The following is a 23,840-nucleotide window of genomic DNA, read 5'->3' on the forward strand; positions in this document are numbered from 1 at the left end:
TTAACCCAGACTGTTCCCTGCAGAAGGCCTTTAATCCCAGACTGTCCCCTGCAGAAGGCATTTAATCCCAGACTGTCCCCTGCAGAAGGCCTTTAATCCCAGACTGTCCCCTGCAGAAGGCCTTTATTCCCAGACTGTCCCCTGCAGAAGGCCTTTAATCCCAGACTGTCCCTGCAGTAGGCCTTTAATCCCAGACTGTCCCCTGCAGAAGGCCTTTAATCCCAGACTGTCCCCTGCAGAAGGCCTTTAATCCCAGAATGTCCCCTGCAGAAGGCCTTTAATCCCAGACTGTCCCCTGCAGAAGGCCTTTAATCCCAGACTGTCCCCTGCAGAAGGCCTTTAATCCCAGACTGTCCCCTGCAGAAGGCCTTTAATCCCAGACTGTCCCCTGCAGAAGGCCTTTAATCCCAGACTGTCCCCTGCAGAAGGCCTTTAATCCCAGACTGTCCCCTGCAGAAGGCCTTTAATCCCAGACTGTCCCCTGCAGAAGGCCTTTAATCCCAGACTGTCCCCTGCAGTAGGCCTTTAATCCCAGACTGTCCCCTGCAGAAGGCCTTTAATCCCAGACTGTCCCCTGCAGAAGGCCTTTAATCCCAGACTGTCCCCTGCAGAAGGCCTTTAATCCCAGACTGTCCCCTGCAGAAGGCCTTTAATCCCAGACTGTCCCCTGCAGAAGGCCTTTAATCCCAGACTGTCCCCTGCAGAAGGCATTTAATCCCAGACCGTCCCCTGCAGAAGGCCTTTAATCCCAGACTGTCCCCTGCAGAAGGCCTTTTGGTAGGTCGTCATTGTAAATAAGAATGTGTTCTTAATTGCCCAGTTAAATAAAGGTTCAATACAAAAAACACAAAACATTTTCAGTGTGTATGTTTGGGTGTATATTCAGTGTGTGTGTTTGTGTGTATATACAGTGTGAGTGTTTGTATGTATATACAGTGTGTGTTTGTGTGTATATACAGTGTGTGTGTTTGTGTGTATATACAGTGTGTGTGTTTGTGTGTATATACAGTGTGTGTGTTTGTGTGTATATACAGTGTGTGTGTTTGTGTGTATATACAGTGTGTGTGTTTGTGTGTATATACAGTGTGTGTGTTTGTGTGTATATACAGCGTGTGTGTTTGTGTGTATATACAGTGTGTGTGTTTGTGTGTATATACAGTGTGTGTGTGTGTGTTTGTGTGTATATACAGTATGTGTGTTTGTACTGAGTGTACTAAACATTAAGGACACCTTCCTAATATTGAGTTGCAATCCCTTTTGCCCTCAGAACAGCTTCAACTAGTCGGGCCATGGACTCTACAAGGTGTCGATAGCGTTCCACAGGGATGCTGGCCCATGTTGTCTCCAATTCTTCCCCACAGTTGTGTCAAGTTGGCTGGATGTCCTTTGGGTGGTGGACCATTCTTGACACACACGGGAAACTGTTGAGCGTGAAAAACGCCTCAGTTCTTGAAACAAACCGGTGCACCGGGCACCTACTACCGTACCCCGCTCAAAGGCACTTAAAATATGTTGTCTTTCTCATTCACCCTCTGAATGTCACACACACGCACACACACAATCCAGACTTAAAAATCCTTCTTTAACCAGTCTCCTCCCCTTCATCTACACTGACTGAAGTGGATTTAACAAGTGACATCAATAAGGGATCATAGCGTTCACCTGAATTCACCTGGTCAGTCTGTGTGGAAAGAGCAGGTGTTCTTTCACCTGGATTCACCTGGTCAGTCTGTGTCATGGAAAGAGCAGGTGTTCCTAATTTTTTGTCCACTCAGTGTACGTTCTACAAGGATACATTTCTATTGCATCCTTTGGAACAGGCTAGCCATGTAGGCTAGTGATGGTATGTTAGGCCTATGGGTATGGGAGCCAGCCACAGATACATAGACAATGTAGCCTAACGATATTGTGTCTTCAACATCTCAATCACAATTCTCTCTCCTTTCCCTTCTTGACAAGTCCACAATGATTTAAGAATACCTGCCATTGTATTCACTGTAGCTGTTTTTTATCAGCTATCACCATCGAAACAAAAATAGTCTACCCGATCGAGGTACCGATAGAGACACAGAACCGTTAACGGAAACCTACCTGGGTGGCTTTGTGGAACTGCTTTTTCAGCCCCGCGACAGACATCGCTCTAGTTCCACCAGATGTCCACTTGCGTTCACCAAGTAATCCACGATTATCCACCCTCTGGGTTTCAAAACGAGGAATATAATCCGCTTGTCTTTCTTTCTATCTATCGAGTGTTTTGCCGTTGCGTAGTGTCGGGGCAGAATCAGTGACATTTATAAATAAGATGTTTTCTTAATTTTCATATGCAAACGTATCTTTCAAACCACGTGAAGGGATGATTGAGGGGGAACCAATTATCTCTTGGCTCCACAATGTCTGTGTGCCAGTCACTCCCTACTTTTCCCATTGGGGAGAGGTTAGGCCTGTCTTCTTATGGGAATGTGTCTAACTATTTACTTGTCCTCTCTGAGGTTGCCCTTATCTTGATTTAGTATATGACCTAGGAGGCTCACTGTCTCTCTGTGATCTTGTCCAGGAGGGGGTGTATTTGATATATGCTAGTGGATGAGGTTTTGTTTTTGGGCCTGAGTGGTACCAAGAGCGAGATAAGAACATAGTTTAGGAGACCAAAGCTGAACGATAATTTATAGCCCATGCTGTCTGGCTATGTGTGTCTTTGCTATAAAGGATCTCAGTTGCAATGTGTAAGGGACTCTCAGAGAATTCATTTATAGACACTGAATTGATCTGAGAGTCACAGGGTTGTGATGGAGCTCATATAATTAAAGATGGACTTTATGATAACTCTGACTTGTGTGTGGTTTGCTCTCATGATTTGGTAAATACAGGAAATTTCCACTACAGTAGACTAGTCTACACTGGTGTCCTCTCGTCATAACAGAATGAATCGCTCTATCCAAATACAACCAGCAAAATCATTCGGACTGCATTCCTGAATTCACCTGGTCAGTCTATATCATGGCGAGAGCAGGTGTTCCTAATATTTTGTGCACTCCGTGTAAATGATAATATGCAGATCTTACTGTCTCCGAACAGGTTGTACTTCTCACATCCCGGGGCCAGTTTCTCCGTCTGACGACAGCACAGCCACACCCCCTCCAGCCAGAACTGAGGGTGAAACTTAGCAACGATCACAGAGTTCTCCTTGATCTCTGGAACAAACACATCAACAACAACAACAACATTTTATTTATGGATTTATAAGACATTTTGCAGGGATGAAATATATATTTTTTAAATGACTTAGTGACAAGAATAATATGGCAACTCCTGCTACAACTACTGCTACAACCACTAATAAAAACTACTGCTACAACTACTAATACAACTACTGCTACAACTACTAATACAACACTGCTACAACTAATAATAAAAACTACTGCTAGAACTACTGCTACAACTACTAATACAACTACTGCTACAACTACTAATAAAACTACTGCTACAACTACTAATAAAACTACTGCTACAACTACTAATAAAAACTACTGCTACAACTACTAATAAAAACTACTGCTACAACTACTAATAAAAACTACTGCTACAACCACTAATAAAAACTACTGCTACAACTACTAATACAACTACTGCTACAACTACTAATACAACTACTGCTACAACCACTAATAAAAACTACTGCTACAACTACTAATAAAACTACTGCTACAACTACTAATAAAAACTACTGCTACAACTACTAATACAACTACTGCTACAACCACTAATAAAAACTACTGCTACAACTACTAATACAACTACTGCTACAACTACTAATAAAAACTACTGCTACAACTACTGCTACAACTACTAATACAACTACTGCTACAACCACTAATAAAAACTACTGCTACAACTACTAATACAACTACTAATAAAACTACTGCTACAACCACTAATAAAAACTACTGCTACAACTACTAATACAACTACTGCTACAACCACTAATAAAAACTACTGCTACAACCACTAATAAAAACTACTGCTACAACTACTAATAAAAACTACTGCTACAACTACTAATACAACTACTGCTACAACTACTAATACAACTACTAATAAAAACTACTGCTACAACTACTAATAAAAACTACTGCTACAACTACTAATACAACTACTGCTACAACTACTAATACAACTACTAATAAAAACTACTGCTACAACTACTAATAAAAACTACTGCTACAACTACTAATACAACTACTGCTACAACTACTAATACAACTACTAATAAAAACTACTGCTACAACTACTAATAAAAACTACTGCTACAACTACTAATACAACTACTGCTACAACTACTAATAAAAACTACTGCTACAACTACTGCTACAACTACTAATACAACTACTGCTACAACCACTAATAAAAACTACTGCTACAACTACTAATAAAACTACTGCTACAACTACTAATAAAACTACTGCTACAACTACTAATAAAAACTACTGCTAGAACCACTAATAACAATGCGACTACTAATATTACTAATACAACTAACAACCTATAATATATACAATACATAAATATCGTCACATGGTGATGTTGATATTATTGATATCTAATTGGCAAAGTAATGTCTAGGTGGTGTTTTGATGGATGATGTCAATATAGTCTAGGATAGGAAGCAACAGTTGGGTTACTAAGTTTCCAAAAGATAATTCACAATCTATCCTCAAACCCAGACATTGTTCGATCCGTTTATTATTTGCCTCGTACCAAATATCATGATATAGGACTTTGTTTGATTTCAAACCAAATTATTTTCGAGAAATCATTTTTGTAAAGTGTTTAAAATCATATTGGAGAGTAGCCTTGTCTCGTGTTGCTCAGCTGGTAGGGTGCGGTTCTGCCATTAGAGTGCGGCTCAGCTGGTAGGGCGCGGCTCAGATGGTAGAGCGCGGCTCAGATGGTAGAGCGCGGCTCAGCTGGTAGAGCGCGGCTCAGCTGGTAGGGCGCGGCTCAGATGGTAGGGTGCGGCTCAGATGGTAGAGCGAGGCTCAGATGGTAGAGCGCGGCTCAGCTGGTAGAGCGTGGCTCAGCTGGTAGAGCGCGGCTCAGCTGGTAGGGCGCGGTTCAGCTGGTAGCGCGCGGCTCAGATGGTGGAGCGCGGCTCAGATGGAAGCGCGCAGCTCAGATGGTGGAGCGCAGCTCAGATGGTAGAGCACGGCTCAGATGGTGGAGCGCGGCTCAGGTGGTGGAGCGCGGCTCAGATGGTGGAGCGCGGCTCAGATGGTAGCGCGCGGCTCAGATGGTGGAGCACGGCTCTTGCAACGCCAGGGTTGTGGGTTTGATTCCCAGTATTAAAAAAGTATGAAAAATGTATGCACTCTCTACTGAAAGTCGCTCTGGATAAGAACATCTGCTAAATTACTGAAATGTTAAATGTATAGAGCACTGTATCATCAGTGTATAAGTTAACGTGTATTCTGACAAATTAGAGGAAATTCATGTATGAATATAGAGAAAGAAGGTGGCCAATACTGAGGCTTGAGGAACATCTCTACTGAGTCCTAGAAGGTTTTGTGTCCAATGAAAACACATGATTTTCTATTGCTAAGACAGAACAAGGAAGTGAAACCGATGTCAGATAGAACGACCAACTAAATCAAATGCTTTTGATCAATCAATAATGATCAATAAATAGTTTGCCTTAGGTTAGATTAAGAATGTATATCATTAGTAAGTTGCACTAATGCTGTAGAGGTAGAAGAGTTGGGTCTTAAGGCAAAACGAAAGGATCAAATTCAATTAAATGTATTTTAGACACTGATACATTTGGGAACGTATTAATTTCTCAAAATGTTTTGCTATTGAACAGATTACTGATATACAGTACCAGTCAAACGTTTGGACACACCTACTCATTCCAAGGTTCTCTTTATTTTTTACTATTTTCTACATTGTAGAATAATAATGAAGACATCAAAACTATGAAATAACACACATGGAATCATGTAGTAACCAAAAAAGTGTTAAACAAATCCAAATATATTTTATATTTGAGATTCTTCAAAGTAGCCACCCTTTCCCTTGATGAAAGCTTTGCACACTCTTGGCATTCTGTCAACCAGCTTCATGAGGTTTGCACACTCTTGGCATTCTGTCAACCAGCTTCATGAGGTTTGCACACTCTTGGCATTCTGTCAACCAGCCTCATGAGGTTTGCACACTCTTGGCATTCTCTCAACCAGCTTCATGAGGTTTGCACACTCTTGGCATTCTGTCAACCAGCTTCATGAGGTTTGCACACTCTTGGCATTCTCTCAACCAGCTTCATGAGGTTTGCACACTCTTGGCATTCTCTCAACCAGCTTCATGAGGTTTACACACTCTTGGCATTCTCTCAACCAGCTTTATGAGGTTTGCACACTCTTGGCATTCTCTCAACCAGCTTCATGAGGTTTGCACACTCTTGGCATTCTCTCAACCAGCTTCATGAGGTTTGCACATTCTTGGCATTCTCTCAACCAGCTTCATGAGGTTTGCACATTCTTGGCATTCTCTCAACCAGCTTCATGAGGTTTGCACACTCTGGGCATTCTCTCAACCAGCTTCATGAGGTTTGCACATTCTTGGCATTCTCTCAACCAGCTTCATGAGGTTTGCACATTCTTGGCATTCTCTCAACCAGCTTCATGAGGTTTGCACATTCTTGGCATTCTCTCAACCAGCTTCATGAGGTTTGCACATTCTTGGCATTCTCTCAACCAGCTTCATGAGGTTTGCACATTCTTGGCATTCTCTCAACCAGCTTCATGAGGTTTGCACATTCTTGGCATTCTCTCAACCAGCTTCATGAGGTTTGCACATTCTTGGCATTCTCTCAACCAGCTTCATGAGGTTTGCACACTCTGGGCATTCTCTCAACCAGCTTCATGAGGTTTGCACATTCTTGGCATTCTCTCAACCAGCTTCATGAGGTTTGCACATTCTTGGCATTCTCTCAACCAGCTTCATGAGGTTTGCACATTCTTGGCATTCTCTCAACCAGCTTCATGAGGTTTGCACATTCTTGGCATTCTCTCAACCAGCTTCATGAGGTTTGCACATTCTTGGCATTCTCTCAACCAGCTTCATGAGGTTTGCACACTTTGCATTTCAATTAACAGGTGTACCTTCTTAAAAGTTAATTTGTGGAATTTCTTTCCTTCTTAATGCATTTGAGCTAATCAGTTGTGTTGTGACAAGGTAGGTGTGGTATACAGAAGACAACCCTATTTGGTAAAAGACCAAGTCCATATTATGGCAAGAACAGCATAAATAAGCAAAGAGAAACGACAGTCCATCATTACTTTAAGACATGAAGGTCAGTCAATATGGAGAATTTCAATAATGTTTTTTTCAAGTGCAGCTACAAAAACCATCAAGTGCTATGATGAAACTGGCTCTCATGAGGACCACCACAGGAAAGGAAGACCCAGAGTTACCTCTGCTGCAGAGGATAAGTTCATTAGAGTTACCAGCCTCAGAAATTGCAGCCCAAATAAATGCTTCACAGGATTCAATTAACAGACACATCTCAACATCAACTGTTCAGAGGAGACTATGTGAATCAGGCCTTCATGGTCGAATTGCTGCAAAGAAACCACTACTAAAGGACACCAATAAGAAGAAGAGACTTGCTTGGGCCTAGAAACAAGAGCAATGGACATTAGACCAGTGGAAATCTGTCCTTTGGTCTGATGAGTCCAAATTTGTGATTTTTTGATCCAACCACAGTGTCTTTGTGAGACGCAGAGTAAGTGAACGGATGATCTCTGCATGTGTAGTTCCCACCGTGAAGCATGGGGGAAGAGGTGTGATGGTGCTTTGCTGGTGACGCTGTCAGAGATTTATTTAGAATTCAAGGCACACTTAACCAGCATGTCTACCACAACATTTTGTAGCGATACGCCATCATCCCATCTGGTTTGCGGGATGTGGGACTATCATTTGTTTTTCATCAGGACAATGACCCAACACGCCTCCAGGCTGTGTAAGGGCTATTTGACCAAGGAGAGTGATGGAGTGGGGCATCAGATGACCTGGCCTCCACAATCACCTGACCTCAACCCAACTGAGATGGTTTGGGATGAGTTGGACCACAGAGTGAAGGAAAAGCAGCCAACAAGTGCTCAGCATATGTGGGAACTCCTTCAAAACTATTGGAAAAGCATACCAGGTGAAGCTGGATGAGAGAATGCCAAGTCTGCAAAGCTGTCATCAATGCAAAGGGTGGCTTCTCTGAATAATCTCAAATATATTTTGATTTGTTGAAGACTTTTTTGGTTAGTACATGATTCCACATGTGTTATTTCATAGTTTTGATGTCTTCACTATTATTCTACAATGTAGAAAATAGTAAAAATAAGGAAAAACCCCTTGAATGAGTAGGTGTGTAGTTATTTGTCTCTAACTAGTTTCCATCTTTATGAAGAGGGGTCCCTCGGACACATTTCCACCCAGAATGCATTTCACCAGTCGTTAAAGACACGTTGAACAGGTCTGCTAGAGGAAACAGTTTAACATCAGCTGTCCACGTTATACATGTGGGTTCCAGTCCATCTAGACCTGCTCCTTAGTTGATATTGCACCTCATAGAGGACATCAGACATTATTCGTTGGTGGAATTGTGGGTGAAATTGTTATTTGAGGTTCCAGATGTTCTAATAGATGAGACGTGCTGATTAAAACATCAGCTATATCTGCTGGCTCCCGAATAACACGGTCATTCAGGATTAATTGGAGAACAAAACAATATTAACAACCACACAACAACAACAACAACAACAACAACAACACAAAAAAGATATCTCTGGTCAACCAGCTTCCTGCTAACATAACGTTGGCCTACCCATTAAGGACAACAGAGCTGCAGTGCTTATAGCATAGCATAACATAGGCGTAGCTATGACAGACAGAGAGTGTTTGAAGCATAGCATAACATAACTAGAGGATGTAAAAATGGCTAGTGACTGACCTTCCTTGATAATTTGGACCCAGATATTCCTACTCTCAGAGGTGGGCGCGAACACGTAGAGAGTCCCGGAGTCATACACCACCTAGCGGAGAGAATGAATATCTGGCGTCATATTGGCAGTAAAATGTAACGCATCATAATGCTGTTGTCGCCGTGGAAGATTGAGGGAAAAGGAAACAGCACACTGCTCTTGATAGGATCACTGATCTTACGTATCGGCCTCACGGCCTTCCTCAGAGCTTTTTGAGTTTAAAAAAAAAAGTTTAAAAAAAATATGTATATATGTTGTTGTTTTTTTAAATATGTTTTTTTTTTAAACCCAAAAATCTCTGACGAAGGCCGTGAGGTCGATTCGTAACGCTTATTAAAGATCAGTGATACTATCAAGAAGAGTGTGCTGTTTCCTGTTCCTTCATCTTGTTCAACTGTTACCATGCACCTGCTAAAAAGATAGCTCAGATGTGCTAGGGACCTTTTGAATGTTGAACATGGAAGACTGACAAACTATCTCTTTATATTTCTCAATATTGATCAATCAACCGATCAATCTCACTTGGAAGGGGTATTTGTTCTGACAGGTTACGACTCCTCCTCCATTCTTCACGATCTCCACACACCTGACTTTCTGCAGGTCGATGGATCCCTTCTTAAACTTCTTCTGTTAACAACGAACAGAGAGACAGAGGACAGAATACAGTAAGGTATTGGACAGCAGAGAGACTGAAGGACAGAATACAGTAAGGTATTGGACAGCAGAGAGACAGAATACAGTAAGGTATTGGACAGCAGAGAGAAAGAACACAGTAAGGTATTAGACAGCAGAGAGATAGAACACAGTAAGGTATTGGACAGCAGAAAGATAGAACACAGTAAGGTATTGGACAGCAGAGAGATAGAACACAGTAAGGTATTGGACAGCAGAAAGACAGAACACAGTAAGGTATTGGACAGCAGAGAGACAGAACACAGTAAGGTATTGGACAGCAGAGAGACTGAAGGACAGAATACAGTAAGGTATTGGACAGCAGAGAGACAGAACACAGTAAGGTATTGGACAGCAGAGAGACAGAACACAGTAAGGTATTGGACAGCAGAGAGATAGAACACAGCAAGGTATTGGACAGCAGAGAGACTGAAACATAGAACACAGTAAGGTATTAGATTAGATTGATTAGAGAGATAAAGGACATAGGACCAGTCCGATTAGAGAGATAAAGGATATAGGAGCAGTCTGATAGGAGAGATAAAGGACATAGGACCAGTCTGATAGGAGAGATAAAGGATATAGGACCAGTCTGATAGGAGAGATAAAGGACATAGGACCAGTCTGATTAGAGAGATAAAGGACATAGGGCCAGTCTGATAGGAGAGATAAAGGACATAGGACCAGTCTGATTAGAGAGATAAAGGACATAGGGCCAGTCTGATAGGAGAGATAAAGGATATAGGAGCAGTCTGATTAGAGAGATAAAGGACATAGGACCAGTGTGATAGGAGAGAACAAAGGACATAGGACCAGTCTGAGAGATACAGGCTAAGGGAACAGTGTGATAGGAGAGATAAAGCACATAGGACCAGTCTGATTAGAGAGATAGAGGACATAGGACCAGTCTGATAGGAGAGATAAAGGACATAGGACCAGTCTGATAGGAGAGATAAAGGACATAGGACCAGTCTGATAGGAGAGATAAAGGACATAGGACCAGTCTGATAGGAGAGATAAAGGACATAGGGCCAGTCTGATAGGAGAGATAAAGGACATAGGACCAGTCTGATTAGAGAGATACAGGACATAGGGCCAGTCTGATAGGAGAGATAAAGGATATAGGAGCAGTCTGATTAGAGAGATAAAGGACATAGGACCAGTCTGATAGGAGAGAACAAAGGACATAGGACCAGTCTGAGAGATACAGGCTATAGGACCAGTGTGATAGGAGAGAACAAAGGACATAGGACCAGTCTGAGAGATACAGGCTAAAGGAACAGTGTGATAGGAGAGATAAAGCACATAGGACCAGTCTGATAGGAGAGATAAAGCACATAGGACCAGTCTGATTAGAGAGATAGAGGACATAGGACCAGTCTGATAGGAGAGATAAAGGACATAGGACCAGTCTGATAGGAGAGATAAAGGACATAGGACCAGTCTGATAGGAGAGATAAAGGATATAGGACCAGTCTGATAGGAGAGAACAAAGGACACAGGACCAGTCTGATTAGAGAGATAAAGACTATAGGACCAGTCTGATAGGAGAGATAAAGGACATAGGACCAGTCTGATAGGAGAGATAAAGGACATAGGACCAGTCTGAGAGAGGAGAGATCAAGGATATAGGAGCAGTCTGATAGGAGAGATAAAGGACATAGGACCAGTCTGATAGGAGAGATAAAGAATATAGGAGCAGTCTGATAGGAGAGATAAAGAATATAGGACAAGTCTGATAGGAGAGATAAAGGACATAGGACCAGTCTGATAGGAGAGAACAAATGACATAGGACCAGTCTGATAGGAGAGATAAAGAATATAGGAGCAGTCTGATAGGAGAGATAAAGAATATAGGACAAGTCTGATAGGAGAGATAAAGGACATAGGACCAGTCTGATAGGAGAGATAAAGGACATAGGGCCAGTCTGATAGGAGAGATAAAGGACATAGGGCCAGTCTGATAGGAGAGATAAAGGATATAGGAGCAGTCTGATTAGAGAGATAAAGGACATAGGACCAGTCTGATAGGAGAGAACAAAGGACATAGGACCAGTCTGAGAGATACAGGCTATAGGACCAGTGTGATAGGAGAGAACAAAGGACATAGGACCAGTCTGAGAGATACAGGCTAAAGGAACAGTGTGATAGGAGAGATAAAGCACATAGGACCAGTCTGATAGGAGAGATAAAGCACATAGGACCAGTCTGATTAGAGAGATAGAGGACATAGGACCAGTCTGATAGGAGAGATAAAGGACATAGGACCAGTCTGATAGGAGAGATAAAGGACATAGGACCAGTCTGATAGGAGAGATAAAGGACATAGGACCAGTCTGATAGGAGAGATAAAGGATATAGGACCAGTCTGATAGGAGAGAACAAAGGACACAGGACCAGTCTGATTAGAGAGATAAAGGCTATAGGACCAGTCTGATAGGAGAGATAAAGGACATAGGACCAGTCTGATAGGAGAGATAAAGGACATAGGACCAGTCTGAGAGAGGAGAGATCAAGGATATAGGAGCAGTCTGATAGGAGAGATAAAGGACATAGGACCAGTCTGATAGGAGAGAACAAATGACATAGGACCAGTCTGATAGGAGAGATAAAGAATATAGGAGCAGTCTGATAGGAGAGATAAAGAATATAGGACAAGTCTGATAGGAGAGATAAAGGACATAGGACCAGTCTGATTAGAGAGATAAAGGACATAGGACCAGTCTGATAGGAGAGAACAAAGGACACAGGACCAGTCTGATTAGAGAGATAAAGGCTATAGGACCGGTCTGATAGGAGAGATAAAGGACATAGGACCAGTCTGATTAGAGAGATAAAGGACATAGGACCAGTCTGATAGGAGAGAACAAAGGACATAGGACCAGTCTGATAGGAGAGAACAAAGGACACAGGACCAGTCTGATTAGAGAGATAAAGGCTATAGGAGCAGTCTGATAGGAGAGATAAAGGACATAGGACCAGTCTGATAGGAGAGATAAAGGATATAGGACCAGTCTGATAGGAGAGAACAAAGGACACAGGACCAGTCTGATTAGAGAGATAAAAGCTATAGGACCAGTCTGATAGGAGAGATAAAGGACATAGGACCAGTCTGATAGGAGAGATAAAGGATATAGGACCAGTCTGATAGGAGAGATGAAGGACATTGGACCAGTCTGATAGGAGAGATAAAGGATATAGAACCAGTCTGATAAGAGAGATAAAGGACATAGGAGCAGTCTGATAGGAGAGATAAAGGACATAGGACCAGTCTGATTAGAGAGATAAAGGACATAGGACCAGTCTGATAGGAGAGATAAAGAACACAGGACCAGTCTGATTAGAGAGATAAAGGACATAGGACCAGTCTGAGAGAGGAGAGATAAAGGACATAGGACCAGTCTGATAGGAGAGATAAAGGACATAGGACCAGTCAGAGAGGAGAGATAAAGGATATAGGAGCAGTCTGATAGGAGAGATAAAGGACATAGGACCAGTCTGAGAGAGGAGAGATAAAAGATATAGGACCAGTCTGATAGGAGAGATAAAGGACATAGGACCAGTCAGAGAGGAGAGATAAAGGATATAGGAGCAGTCTGATAGGAGAGATAAAGGACATAGGACCAGTCTGATTAGAGAGATAAAGTATATAGGAACAGTCTGATAGGAGAGATAAAGTACATAGGATCAGTCTGATTAGAGAGATAAAGGATATAGGACCAGTCTGATTAGAGAGATAAAGGATATAGGACCGGTCTGATAGGAGAGATAAAGGATATAGGAGCAGTCTGATAGGAGAGATAAAGGACATAGGGCCAGTCTGATAGGAGAGAACAAAGGACATAGGACCAGTCTGATAGGAGAGATAAAGGATATAGAAGCAGTCTGATAGGAGAGATAAAGGATATAGGAGCAGTCTGATAGGAGAGATAAAGGACATAGGGCCAGTCTGATGGGAGAGATAAAGGATATAGGACCAGTCTGATAGGAGAGATAAAGGATATAGGACCAGTCTGATAGGAGAGATGAAGGACATTGGACCAGTCTGATAGGAGAGATGAAGGATATAGAACCAGTCTGATAAGAGAGATAAAGGACATAGGATCAGTCTGATTAGAGAGATAAAGTATATAGGAACAGTCTGATAGGAGAGATAAAGTACATAGGATCAGTCTGATTAGAGAGATAAAGGATATAGGAGCAGTCTGATAGGAGAGATAAATGACATAGGGCCAGTCTGATAGGAGAGATAAAGGATATAGGACCAGTCTGATAGGAGAGATAAAGGACATAGGACCAGTCTGATTAGAGAGATAAAGGATATAGGAGCAGTCTGAGAGGAGAGATAAAGGATATAGGAGCAGTCTGATAGGAGAGATAAAGGACATAGGGCCAGTCTGATAGGAGAGATAAAGGACATAGGGCCAGTCTGATAGGAGAGATAAAGGATATAGAAGCAGTCTGATAGGAGAGATAAAGGACATAGGGCCAGTCTGATAGGAGAGATAAAGGACATAGGGCCAGTCTGATAGGAGAGATAAAGGACATAGGAGCAGTCCATACACAACCAGTATGGTATGTGTCTGCCAGTCTCACCTCTGCTCTGAACTCATAGTATGTGAGCTTGGTCTTGGTGAGGACGAACACTCTCTCCTTGTAGTTCAGCGGTGACGTTAACCTCTTCTGCTGAGACCGCTTCATCAGGGTCTCCTCCAATCGCGGGTCAGCACTCATCTCGGCCCCGCCCACTCCCTCCACCCTGCCATCTAATACTGACTGGACTCACCCGGACGGGAGAGGAGAGGAGGGGGGAGAAGAGGAGAGGAGGAGAGGAGAGGAGGAGAGGAAAGGAGAGAATAGAATATAATACAAGCATGTTGTGAAGATGTCTCCATGGTTACTATATGAAGGTGTGTTATCATGTTGTCAATATGTCTCCATGGTTACTATATGAAGGTGTGTTATCATGTTGTCAATATGTCTCCATGGTTACTATATGAAGGTGTGTTATCATGTTGTCAATATGTCTCCATGTTGGTTACTATATGAAGGTGTGTTATCATGTTGTCAATATGTCTCCATGGTTACTATATGAAGGTGTGTTATCATGTTGTCAATATGTCTCCATGGTTACTATTTGAAGGTGTGTTATCATGTTGTCAAGATGTCTCCATGTTGGTTACTATATGAAGGTGTGTTATCATGTTGTCAATATGTCTCCATGTTGGTTACTATATGAAGGTGTGTTATCATGTTGTCAATATGTCTCCATGGTTACTATATGAAGGTGTGTTATCATGTTGTCAATATGTCTCCATGTTGGTTACTATATGAAGGTGTGTTATCATGTTGTCAATATGTCTCCATGTTGGTTACTATATGAAGGTGTGTTATCATGTTGTCAATATGTCTCCATGGTTACTATTTGAAGGTGTGTTATCATGTTGTCAATATGTCTCCATGTTGGTTACTATATGAAGGTGTGTTATCATGTTGTCAATATGTCTCCATGTTGGTTACTATATGAAGGTGTGTTATCATGTTGTCAATATGTCTCCATGTTGGTTACTATATGAAGGTGTGTTATCATGTTGTCAAGATGTCTCCATGGTTACTATATGAAGGTGTGTTATCATGTTGTCAATATGTCTCCATGTTGGTTACTATATGAAGGTGTGTTATCATGTTGTCAATATGTCTCCATGTTGGTTACTATATGAAGGTGTGTTATCATGTTGTCAATATGTCTCCATGTTGGTTACTATATGAAGGTGTGTTATCATGTTGTCAATATGTCTCCATGGTTACTATTTGAAGGTGTGTTATCATGTTGTCAATATGTCTCCATGTTGGTTACTATATGAAGGTGTGTTATCATGTTGTCAATATGTCTCCATGGTTACTATATGAAGGTGTGTTATCATGTTGTCAATATGTCTCCATGGTTACTATATGAAGGTGTGTTATCATGTTGTCAATATGTCTCCATGGTTACTATATGAAGGTGTGTTATCATGTTGTCAATATGTCTCCATGTTGGTTACTATATGAAGGTGCGTTATCATGTTGTCAATATGTCTCCATGGTTACTATATGAAGGTGTGTTATCATGTTGTCAATATGTCTCCATGTTGGTTACTATATGAAGGTGTGTTATCATGTTGTCAATATGTCTCCATGGTTACTATATGAAGGTGTGTTATCATGTTGTCAATATGTCTCCATGTTGGTTACTATATGAAGGTGTGTTATCATGTTGTCAAGATGTCTCCATGGTTACTATATGAAGGTGTGTTATCATGTTGTCAATATGTCTCCATGGTTACTATATGAAGGTGTGTTATCATGTTGTCAATATGTCTCCATGTTGGTTACTATATGAAGGTGCGTTATCATGTTGTCAATATGTCTCCATGTTGGTTACTATATGAAGGTGCGTTATCATGTTGTCAATATGTCTCCATGTTGGTTACTATATGAAGGTGTGTTATCATGTTGTCAATATGTCTCCATGGTTACTATATGAAGGTGTGTTATCATGTTGTCAATATGTCTCCATGTTGGTTACTATATGAAGGTGTGTTATCATGTTGTCAAGATGTCTCCATGGTTACTATATGAAGGTGTGTTATCATGTTGTCAATATGTCTCCATGTTGGTTACTATATGAAGGTGTGTTATCATGTTGTCAATATGTCTCCATGTTGGTTACTATTTGAAGGTGTGTTATCATGTTGTCAATATGTCTCCATGTTGGTTACTATATGAAGGTGTGTTATCATGTTGTCAAGATGTCTCCATGGTTACTATATGAAGGTGTGTTATCATGTTGTCAATATGTCTCCATGGTTACTATATGAAGGTGCGTTATCATGTTGTCAATATGTCTCCATGGTTACTATATGAAGGTGTGTTATCATGTTGTCAATATGTCTCCATGTTGGTTACTATATGAAGGTGTGTTATCATGTTGTCAATATGTCTCCATGGTTACTATATGAAGGTGTGTTATCATGTTGTCAATATGTCTCCATGGTTACTATATGAAGGTGTGTTATCATGTTGTCAATATGTCTTCATGTTGGTTACTACACTATATGAAGATAACACATCTGCCTGAAAACGTTGCCCTTTGGTAGGCTGTGATATCAGCTAAGAAGTAATCTGATACAGTGGTGCAATCAGCAGAAAATCTCTCTTTCACAAAATAAATAAATCCTTTAATATCCTTTATAGATCATATACAGTACCAGACAAACGGTTGAACACACCTACTCATTCAAAGGGTTTATACACTATTTTTACTATTATTAAACCAGATGGGATGGCGTATTGCTGCTGAATGCTGTGGTAGTCATGCTGGTTAAGTGTGTCTTGAATTCTAAATAAATCACAGACAGTGTCACCAGTAAAGCACACCCACACCATCACACCTCCTCCTCCATGCTTCACGGTGGGAACTACACATGCAGAGATCATCCGTTCACCTACTCTGCGTCTCACAAAGACACAGCGGTTGAAACCAAAAATGTCACATTTTGACTAATCAGACCAAAGGACAGATTTCCACCGGTCTAATGTCCATTTCTCGTGTTTCTTGGCCCAAGCAAGTCTCTTCTTCTTATTGGTGTCCTTTAGTAGTGGTTTCTTTGCAGCAATTCAACCATGAAGGCCTGATTCACATAGTCTCCTCTGAACAGTTGATGTTGAGATGTGTCTGTTACTTGAACTCTGTGAAGCATTTATTTGGTCTGCAATTTCTGAGGCTGATAACTGTAATGAACGTATCCTCTGCAGCAGAGGTAACCCTGGGTCTTCCTTTCCTGTGGCAGTCGTCATGAGAGCCAGTTTCATCATAGCGCTTGATGGTTTTTGCGACTGCACTTGAAGAAACTTTTAAAAGTTCTTGAAATGTTCCGTATTGACTGACCTTCATGTCTTAAAGTAATGATGGACTGTCGTTTCTCTTTGCTTATTTGAGCTGTTCTTGCCATAATATGGACTTGGTATTTTACCAAATAGGGTTGTCTTCTGTTCACACCCCTACCTTGTCACAACACAACTGATTGGCTCGAACGCATTTAGAAAAATAAAATAAACACACAAACACACACACATACAGTGGGGCAAAAAAGAAAAGTGTACCTATGATGAAAATTACAGACCTCTCTCATCTTTTTAAGTGGGAGAACTTGCACAATTGGTGGCTGACTAAATACTTTTTTGCCCCACTGTACACACACACACACACACACACACACACACACACACACACACACACACACACACACACACACACACACACAGACACACAGACACACACACACACACACACACACACACACAAACACACACACACACCAATAAAATAGAATTACAGGGGGCAGATTGGAGAAGAAAAAAAACATATTGCGTCTGAATCGTCCTCTGGAATAACGGACATTCTGAGGTAATAAATTCATAACCATCTTCCTCTGGAATAACGGACATTCTGAGGTAATAAATTCATAACCATCGTCCTCTGGAATAACGGACATTCTGAGGTAATAAATTCATAACCATCTTCCTCTGGAATAACGGACATTCTGAGGTAATAAATTCTTAACCATCTTCCTCTAGAATAACGGACATTCTGAGGTAATAAGTACATAACCATCTTCCTCTGGAATAACGGACATTCTGAGGTAATAAGTACATAACCATCTTCCTCTGGAATAACGGACATTCTGAGGTAATAAGTACATAACCATCTTCCTCTGGAATAACGGACATTCTGAGGTAATAAATTCATAACCATCTTCATCTGGAATAACGGACATTCTGAGGTAATAAATTCATAACCATCTTCCTCTGGAATAACGGACATTCTGAGGTAATAAGTACATAACCATCTTCCTCTGGAATAACGGACATTCTGAGGTAATACATTCATAACCATCTTCCTCTGGAATAACGGACATTCTGTGGTAATAAATTCATAACCATCTTCCTCTGGAATAACGGACATTCTGAGGTAATAAATTCATAACCATCGTCCTCTGGAATAACGGACATTCTGAGGTAATAAATTCATAACCATCGTCCTATGGAATAACGGACATTCTGAGGTAATAAATTCATAACCATCTTCCTCTGGAATAACGGACATTCTGAGGTAATAAATTCATAACCATCTTCCTCTGGAATAACGGACATTCTGAGGTAATAAGTACATAACCATCGTCCTCTGGAATAACGGACATTCTGAGGTAATAAGTACATAACCATCGTCCTCTGGAATAACGGACATTCTGAGGTAATAAGTACATAACCATCGTCCTCTGGAATAACGGACATTCTGAGGTAATAAGTACATAACCATCGTCCTCTGGAATAACGGACATTCTGAGGTAATAAGTACATAACCATCGTCCTCTGGAATAACGGACATTCTGAGGTAATAAATTCATAACCATCTTCCTCTGGAATAACGGACATTCTGAGGTAATAAATTCATAACCATCTTCCTCTGGAATAACAGACATTCTGAGGTAATAAATTCATAACCATCTTCCTCTGGAATAACGGACATTCTGAGGTAATAAATTCATAACCATCTTCATCTGGAATAATGGACATTCTGAGGTAATAAATTCATAACCATCTTCCTCTGGAATAACGGACATTCTGAGGTAATAAATTCATAACCATCTTCCTCTGGAATAACGGACATTCTGAGGTAATAAGTACATAACCATCGTCCTCTGGAATAACGAACATTCTGAGGTAATAAATTCATAACCATCTTCCTCTGGAATAACGGACATTCTGAGGTAATAAGTACATAACTATCGTCCTCTGGAATAACGGACATTCTGAGGTAATAAGTACATCACCATCGTCCTCTGGAATAACGGACATTCTGAGGTAATAAATTCATAACCATCTTCCTCTGGAATAACGGACATTCTGAGGTAATAAGTACATAACCATCTTCCTCTGGAATAACGGACATTCTGAGGTAATAAATTCATAACCATCTTCCTCTGGAATAGCAGACGTTCTGAGGTAATAAATTCATAACCATCTTCCTCTGGAATAACGGACATTCTAAGGTAATAAGTACATAACCATCGTCCTCTGGAATAACGGACATTCTGAGGTAGTAAGTACATAACCATCGTCCTCTGGAATAAGGGACATTCTGAGGTAATAAATTCATAACCATCTTCCTCTGGAATAACGGACATTCTGAGGTAATAAGTACATAACCATCTTCCTCTGGAATAACGGACATTCTGAGGTAATAAGTACATAACCATCTTCCTCTGGAATAACGGACATTCTGAGGTAATAAATTCATAACCATCTTCCTCTGGAATAACGGACATTCTGAGGTAATAAATTCATAACCATCTTCCTCTGGAATAACGGACATTCTGAGGTAATAAATTCATAACCATCTTCCTCTGGAATAACGGACATTCTGAGGTAATAAATTCATAACCATCTTCCTCTGGAATAACGGACATTCTGAGGTAATAAATTCATAACCATCTTCCTCTGGAATAACGGACATTCTGAGGTAATAAGTACATAACCATCTTCCTCTGGAATAACGGACATTCTGAGGTAATAAATTCATAACCATCGTTCTCTAGTAATACTAGTCCCGTGTGAATTAAGGCTATAGCCTTAAAAATAACTCCTGCAGAATGAAGCATTTCTTACAGTAAGATGATGGACTTGGGAACAGGAGAGGAGAATCAGGATTTCTTTCTTTCTGTATCTTAAGAGAATGGCATGCTCAGTTAGATACGATCTGTAGAGGTGCTGTGTTTATCAGCATCATAAAAGCTGATAGTATTTCAACCAGTTCGATTCCCGAACTGAAATATTTTGAGAAACACGTTAAAGCTGTGAAAACGACCCCTTTTCCCTTCCAACCGGTCGACCTGATGTCATGTGGACATTTTTTTATCAGAACACCTATCCAGTTAGCTTTTTTTGTTGCTTTACTGTATTTTCTACCCGGTCCCTAAACGTCTTTGCTCCGTGAAAGATGACAGGAAAAAAAACTTAACCGATGTCAACTAGACTGAAGCATTAATTCTATCTAATCTATGACATTCTTCTGTTGAGCAATAGTCCATCTAGTCTTCTAGGGCAACATATAACAGAAGGGAAGCTGCATGTATCTAATTATAGACAAGTTGACTAACAAATAGCCTACCAAAGTGTCGGAAATTATAAGCAGAAATATATCTACATCCGGCAAAACTAAATCCTGCACCCCCTGTCTAAAAAACCCGTTATGCAGTCTTTAATTGTAGCCTATAGCGCAATATCTATATTTGCGGTTTAGGGTTGGGTGCGGGCCACTGTATCACATAGTCGGGCGGGTGAACAAACTGCCCCTTGCACTAGTAATTCATGAACCTCCCACAGTGGCGAATTCTCTAATTGACGTCATAGAGCTAGATAGAGGACTCCTCTTTGTATCTGTGCCATTGCAGCGTCTGTGACAGCCTCGATGGCGATTACCTTCTGTCTCCATTTTAGAGTAGGCTGATTGCTCCAAACTCCTTGGAATACCCACTCAGTTGACTATTTAAAAAAATGGTGGTTGTCCTCAATGGTAACGTAGCCTAAAATCGGTTATATCCGGGATGAGTCCTCCGTCTATCTCTATGATGGACATTAAATAGATCCCCACAGGATACTTCGTCCCGTTCACTTCGAGACAAGACAGGTAGCCTACATAAAACACACATGCGCCTTAAATAACCCGGTAGGTAGGCTACATATCTCTGCCGCTCAACTCGGCCAAACATCGCTCTGTTATGTTGACATCTCGTTTGCTGTAATGAGAGAAAGTGGCCAGTAGATACACCCGCAGTTTCTACGAAACACGTACATTTGCATAAAATGCCATTAGTTGTATCCTACATGTCCAATATCATAAAGGAAAGGTTCCTTACCTTTTCTTGACGAGAGTGAATATGTGAGCTTCTGATTTTACTGACAGTCACATTGTCGCCAGCAGAACCAGGAAGTGACAGACAGACAGACCTGCCGCTGCTTGGATGGGGTGCAGTAATAAGGAAGTAACCTACAGTAGTGAGGACTAAATATATATATATACTACATGACCAAAAGGACACATGCTGTGGAACATCTCATTCCAAAATCATGGGTATTAATATGGAGTTGGTCCCCCTTTGCTGCTATAACAGTCTCCACTCTTCTGGGAAGGCTTTCCACTAGATGTTGGAACATTGCTGCTATAACAGCCTCCTCTCTTCTGGGAAGGCTTTCCACTAGATGTTGGAACATTGCTGCTATAACAGCCTCCACTCTTCTGGGAAGGCTTTCCACTAGATGTTGGTACATTGCTGCTATAACAGTCTCCACTCTTCTGGGAAGGCTTTCCACTAGATGTCGGAACATTGCTGTGGGGACTTGCTTCCATTCACCCGCAAGAGCATTAGGTCGGGCACTGATGTTGGGCGATTAGGCTAGCAGTCAGCGTTCCAATTCAACCTAAAGGTGTTCGATGGGGTTGAGGTCAGGGCTCTGTGCAGGCCAGTCAAATTCTTCCACACTAGTTTCGACAAACCATTTCTGTATGGACCTCGCTTTTTGAATGGGGACATTGTCATGCTGAAACAGGAAAGGGCCTTCCCCAAACTGTTGCAACAAAGTTGGAAGACCATAATCGTCATTGTATGCTGTAGCGTTAAAATTTCCCTTCACTGGAACTAAGGGTCCGAACCATTATTCCTTATCCACCAAACTTTACCGTTGCCACTATGCATTGGGGCAGGTAGAATTCTCCATGGATCCGCCAAACCCAGATGAAGCGTGATTCATCACTCCAGAGAACACGTTTCCACTGCTCCAGAGTCCAATGGCGGCGAGCTTCACACCACTCCAGCCAACGCTTGGCATTGTGCGTGGTGATCTTAGGCTTGTGTGCAGCTGCTCAGCCATAGAAACCGATTCCATGATGCTCCCGACTAACAGTTCTTGTGCTGACATTGCTTCCAGAGTCAGTAGGGAACTTGGTACTGAGTGTTGTAACCGAGGACAGACGATTTTTACGCGCTTCAGCACTCGACGGTCCTGTTCTGTGAGCTTGTGTGGCCTACCACTTCACTGCTGAGCCGTTGTTGCTCCTAGACGTTTCCACTTCACAATAAGAGCCCTTACAGTTGAACGGGGGCAGCTCTAGTAGGGCAGCTTGACGAACTGACTTGTTGGAAAGGTGGCATCCTATGACGGTGCCACGTTGAAAGTCGCTGATCTCTTCAGTAAGGCCATTCTACTGACAATGTTTGTCGATTTTATACACCTGTCAGCAACGGGTGTGGCTGAAATAGCTGAATCCACTAATTTGAAGGGGTGTCCACATACTTTTGTATATATATATTGTATACACTACCATACAAAGTTAGGGGTCACTTCGCAATTCCTTGTTTTTGAAAGAAAAGCACATTTTTTGTCCATTAAAATAACATCAAATTGATCAGAAATGCAGTATTGACATTGTTAATGTTGTAAATCACTATTCTAGCTGGAAACGGCAGATTTTTTATGGAATATCTACCTACAGTGGGGTGAACAAGTATTTGATACACTGCCGATTTTGCAGGTTTTCCTACTTACAAAGCAGAGTAGAGGTCTGTAATTCTTATCATAGGTACACTTCAACTGTGAGAGACAAAAATCCAGAAAATCACATTGTATGATTTTTAAGTAATTAATTTGCATTTTATTGCATGACATAAGTATATGATACATCAGAAAAGCAGAACTTGATATTTGGTACAGAAATCTATGTTTACAATTACAGAGATCATACGTTTCCTGTAGTTCTTGACCAGGTTTGCACACACTGCAGCAGGGATTTTGACCCACTCCTCCATACAGACCTTCTTCAGATCCTTCAGGTTTCGGGGGCTGTCGCTGGGCAATACAGACTTTCAGCTCCCTCCAAAGATGTTCTATTGGGTTCAGGTCTGGAGACTGGCTAGGCCACTCCAGGACCTTGTGTTGCTCGTGATGCTTACGGAGCCACTCCTTAGTTGCCCTGCGTGTGTGTTTCGTGTCGTTGTCATGCTGGAAGACCCAGCCACGACCCATCTTCAATGCCCTTAA

General features: G+C 41.4%; 1 protein-coding gene across 4 annotated transcripts in view; it reads right to left on the minus strand.

Annotated features, from left to right (window-relative positions):
* Window positions 1-21,788, minus strand: part of LOC110514818 (tyrosine-protein kinase Tec) — an 83,910-nt gene extending 62,122 nt beyond the window's left edge. Inside the window, exons 1-5 of one of the 4 annotated variants that reach the window (XR_016490404.1) lie at window positions 21,662-21,764; window positions 14,298-14,477; window positions 9,552-9,656; window positions 8,999-9,080; window positions 3,063-3,191 (exon numbers count right to left, since the gene is read on the minus strand). Coding sequence is in view for 1 of the 4 variants with exons in the window: in XM_090214946.1 (XP_090071072.1) it covers window positions 3,063-3,191; window positions 8,999-9,080; window positions 9,552-9,656; window positions 14,298-14,435 (454 nt within the window). In the remaining 3 variants the exon portion in view is untranslated. Of the gene's footprint in view, window positions 1-3,062; window positions 3,192-8,998; window positions 9,081-9,551; window positions 9,657-14,297; window positions 14,478-21,661 lie in introns of those variants that run through there. The other 3 variants (XM_090214946.1, XM_090214947.1, XM_090214948.1) reach the window with 3 other exon arrangements.
* Between the last annotated feature and the right edge of the window lie 2,052 nt (window positions 21,789-23,840).

Source organism: Oncorhynchus mykiss, chromosome 21 (assembly GCF_057628025.1).
Source record: "Oncorhynchus mykiss isolate SJ-2025 chromosome 21, ASM5762802v1, whole genome shotgun sequence".
NCBI classification, from domain to species: domain Eukaryota; kingdom Metazoa; phylum Chordata; class Actinopteri; order Salmoniformes; family Salmonidae; genus Oncorhynchus; species Oncorhynchus mykiss.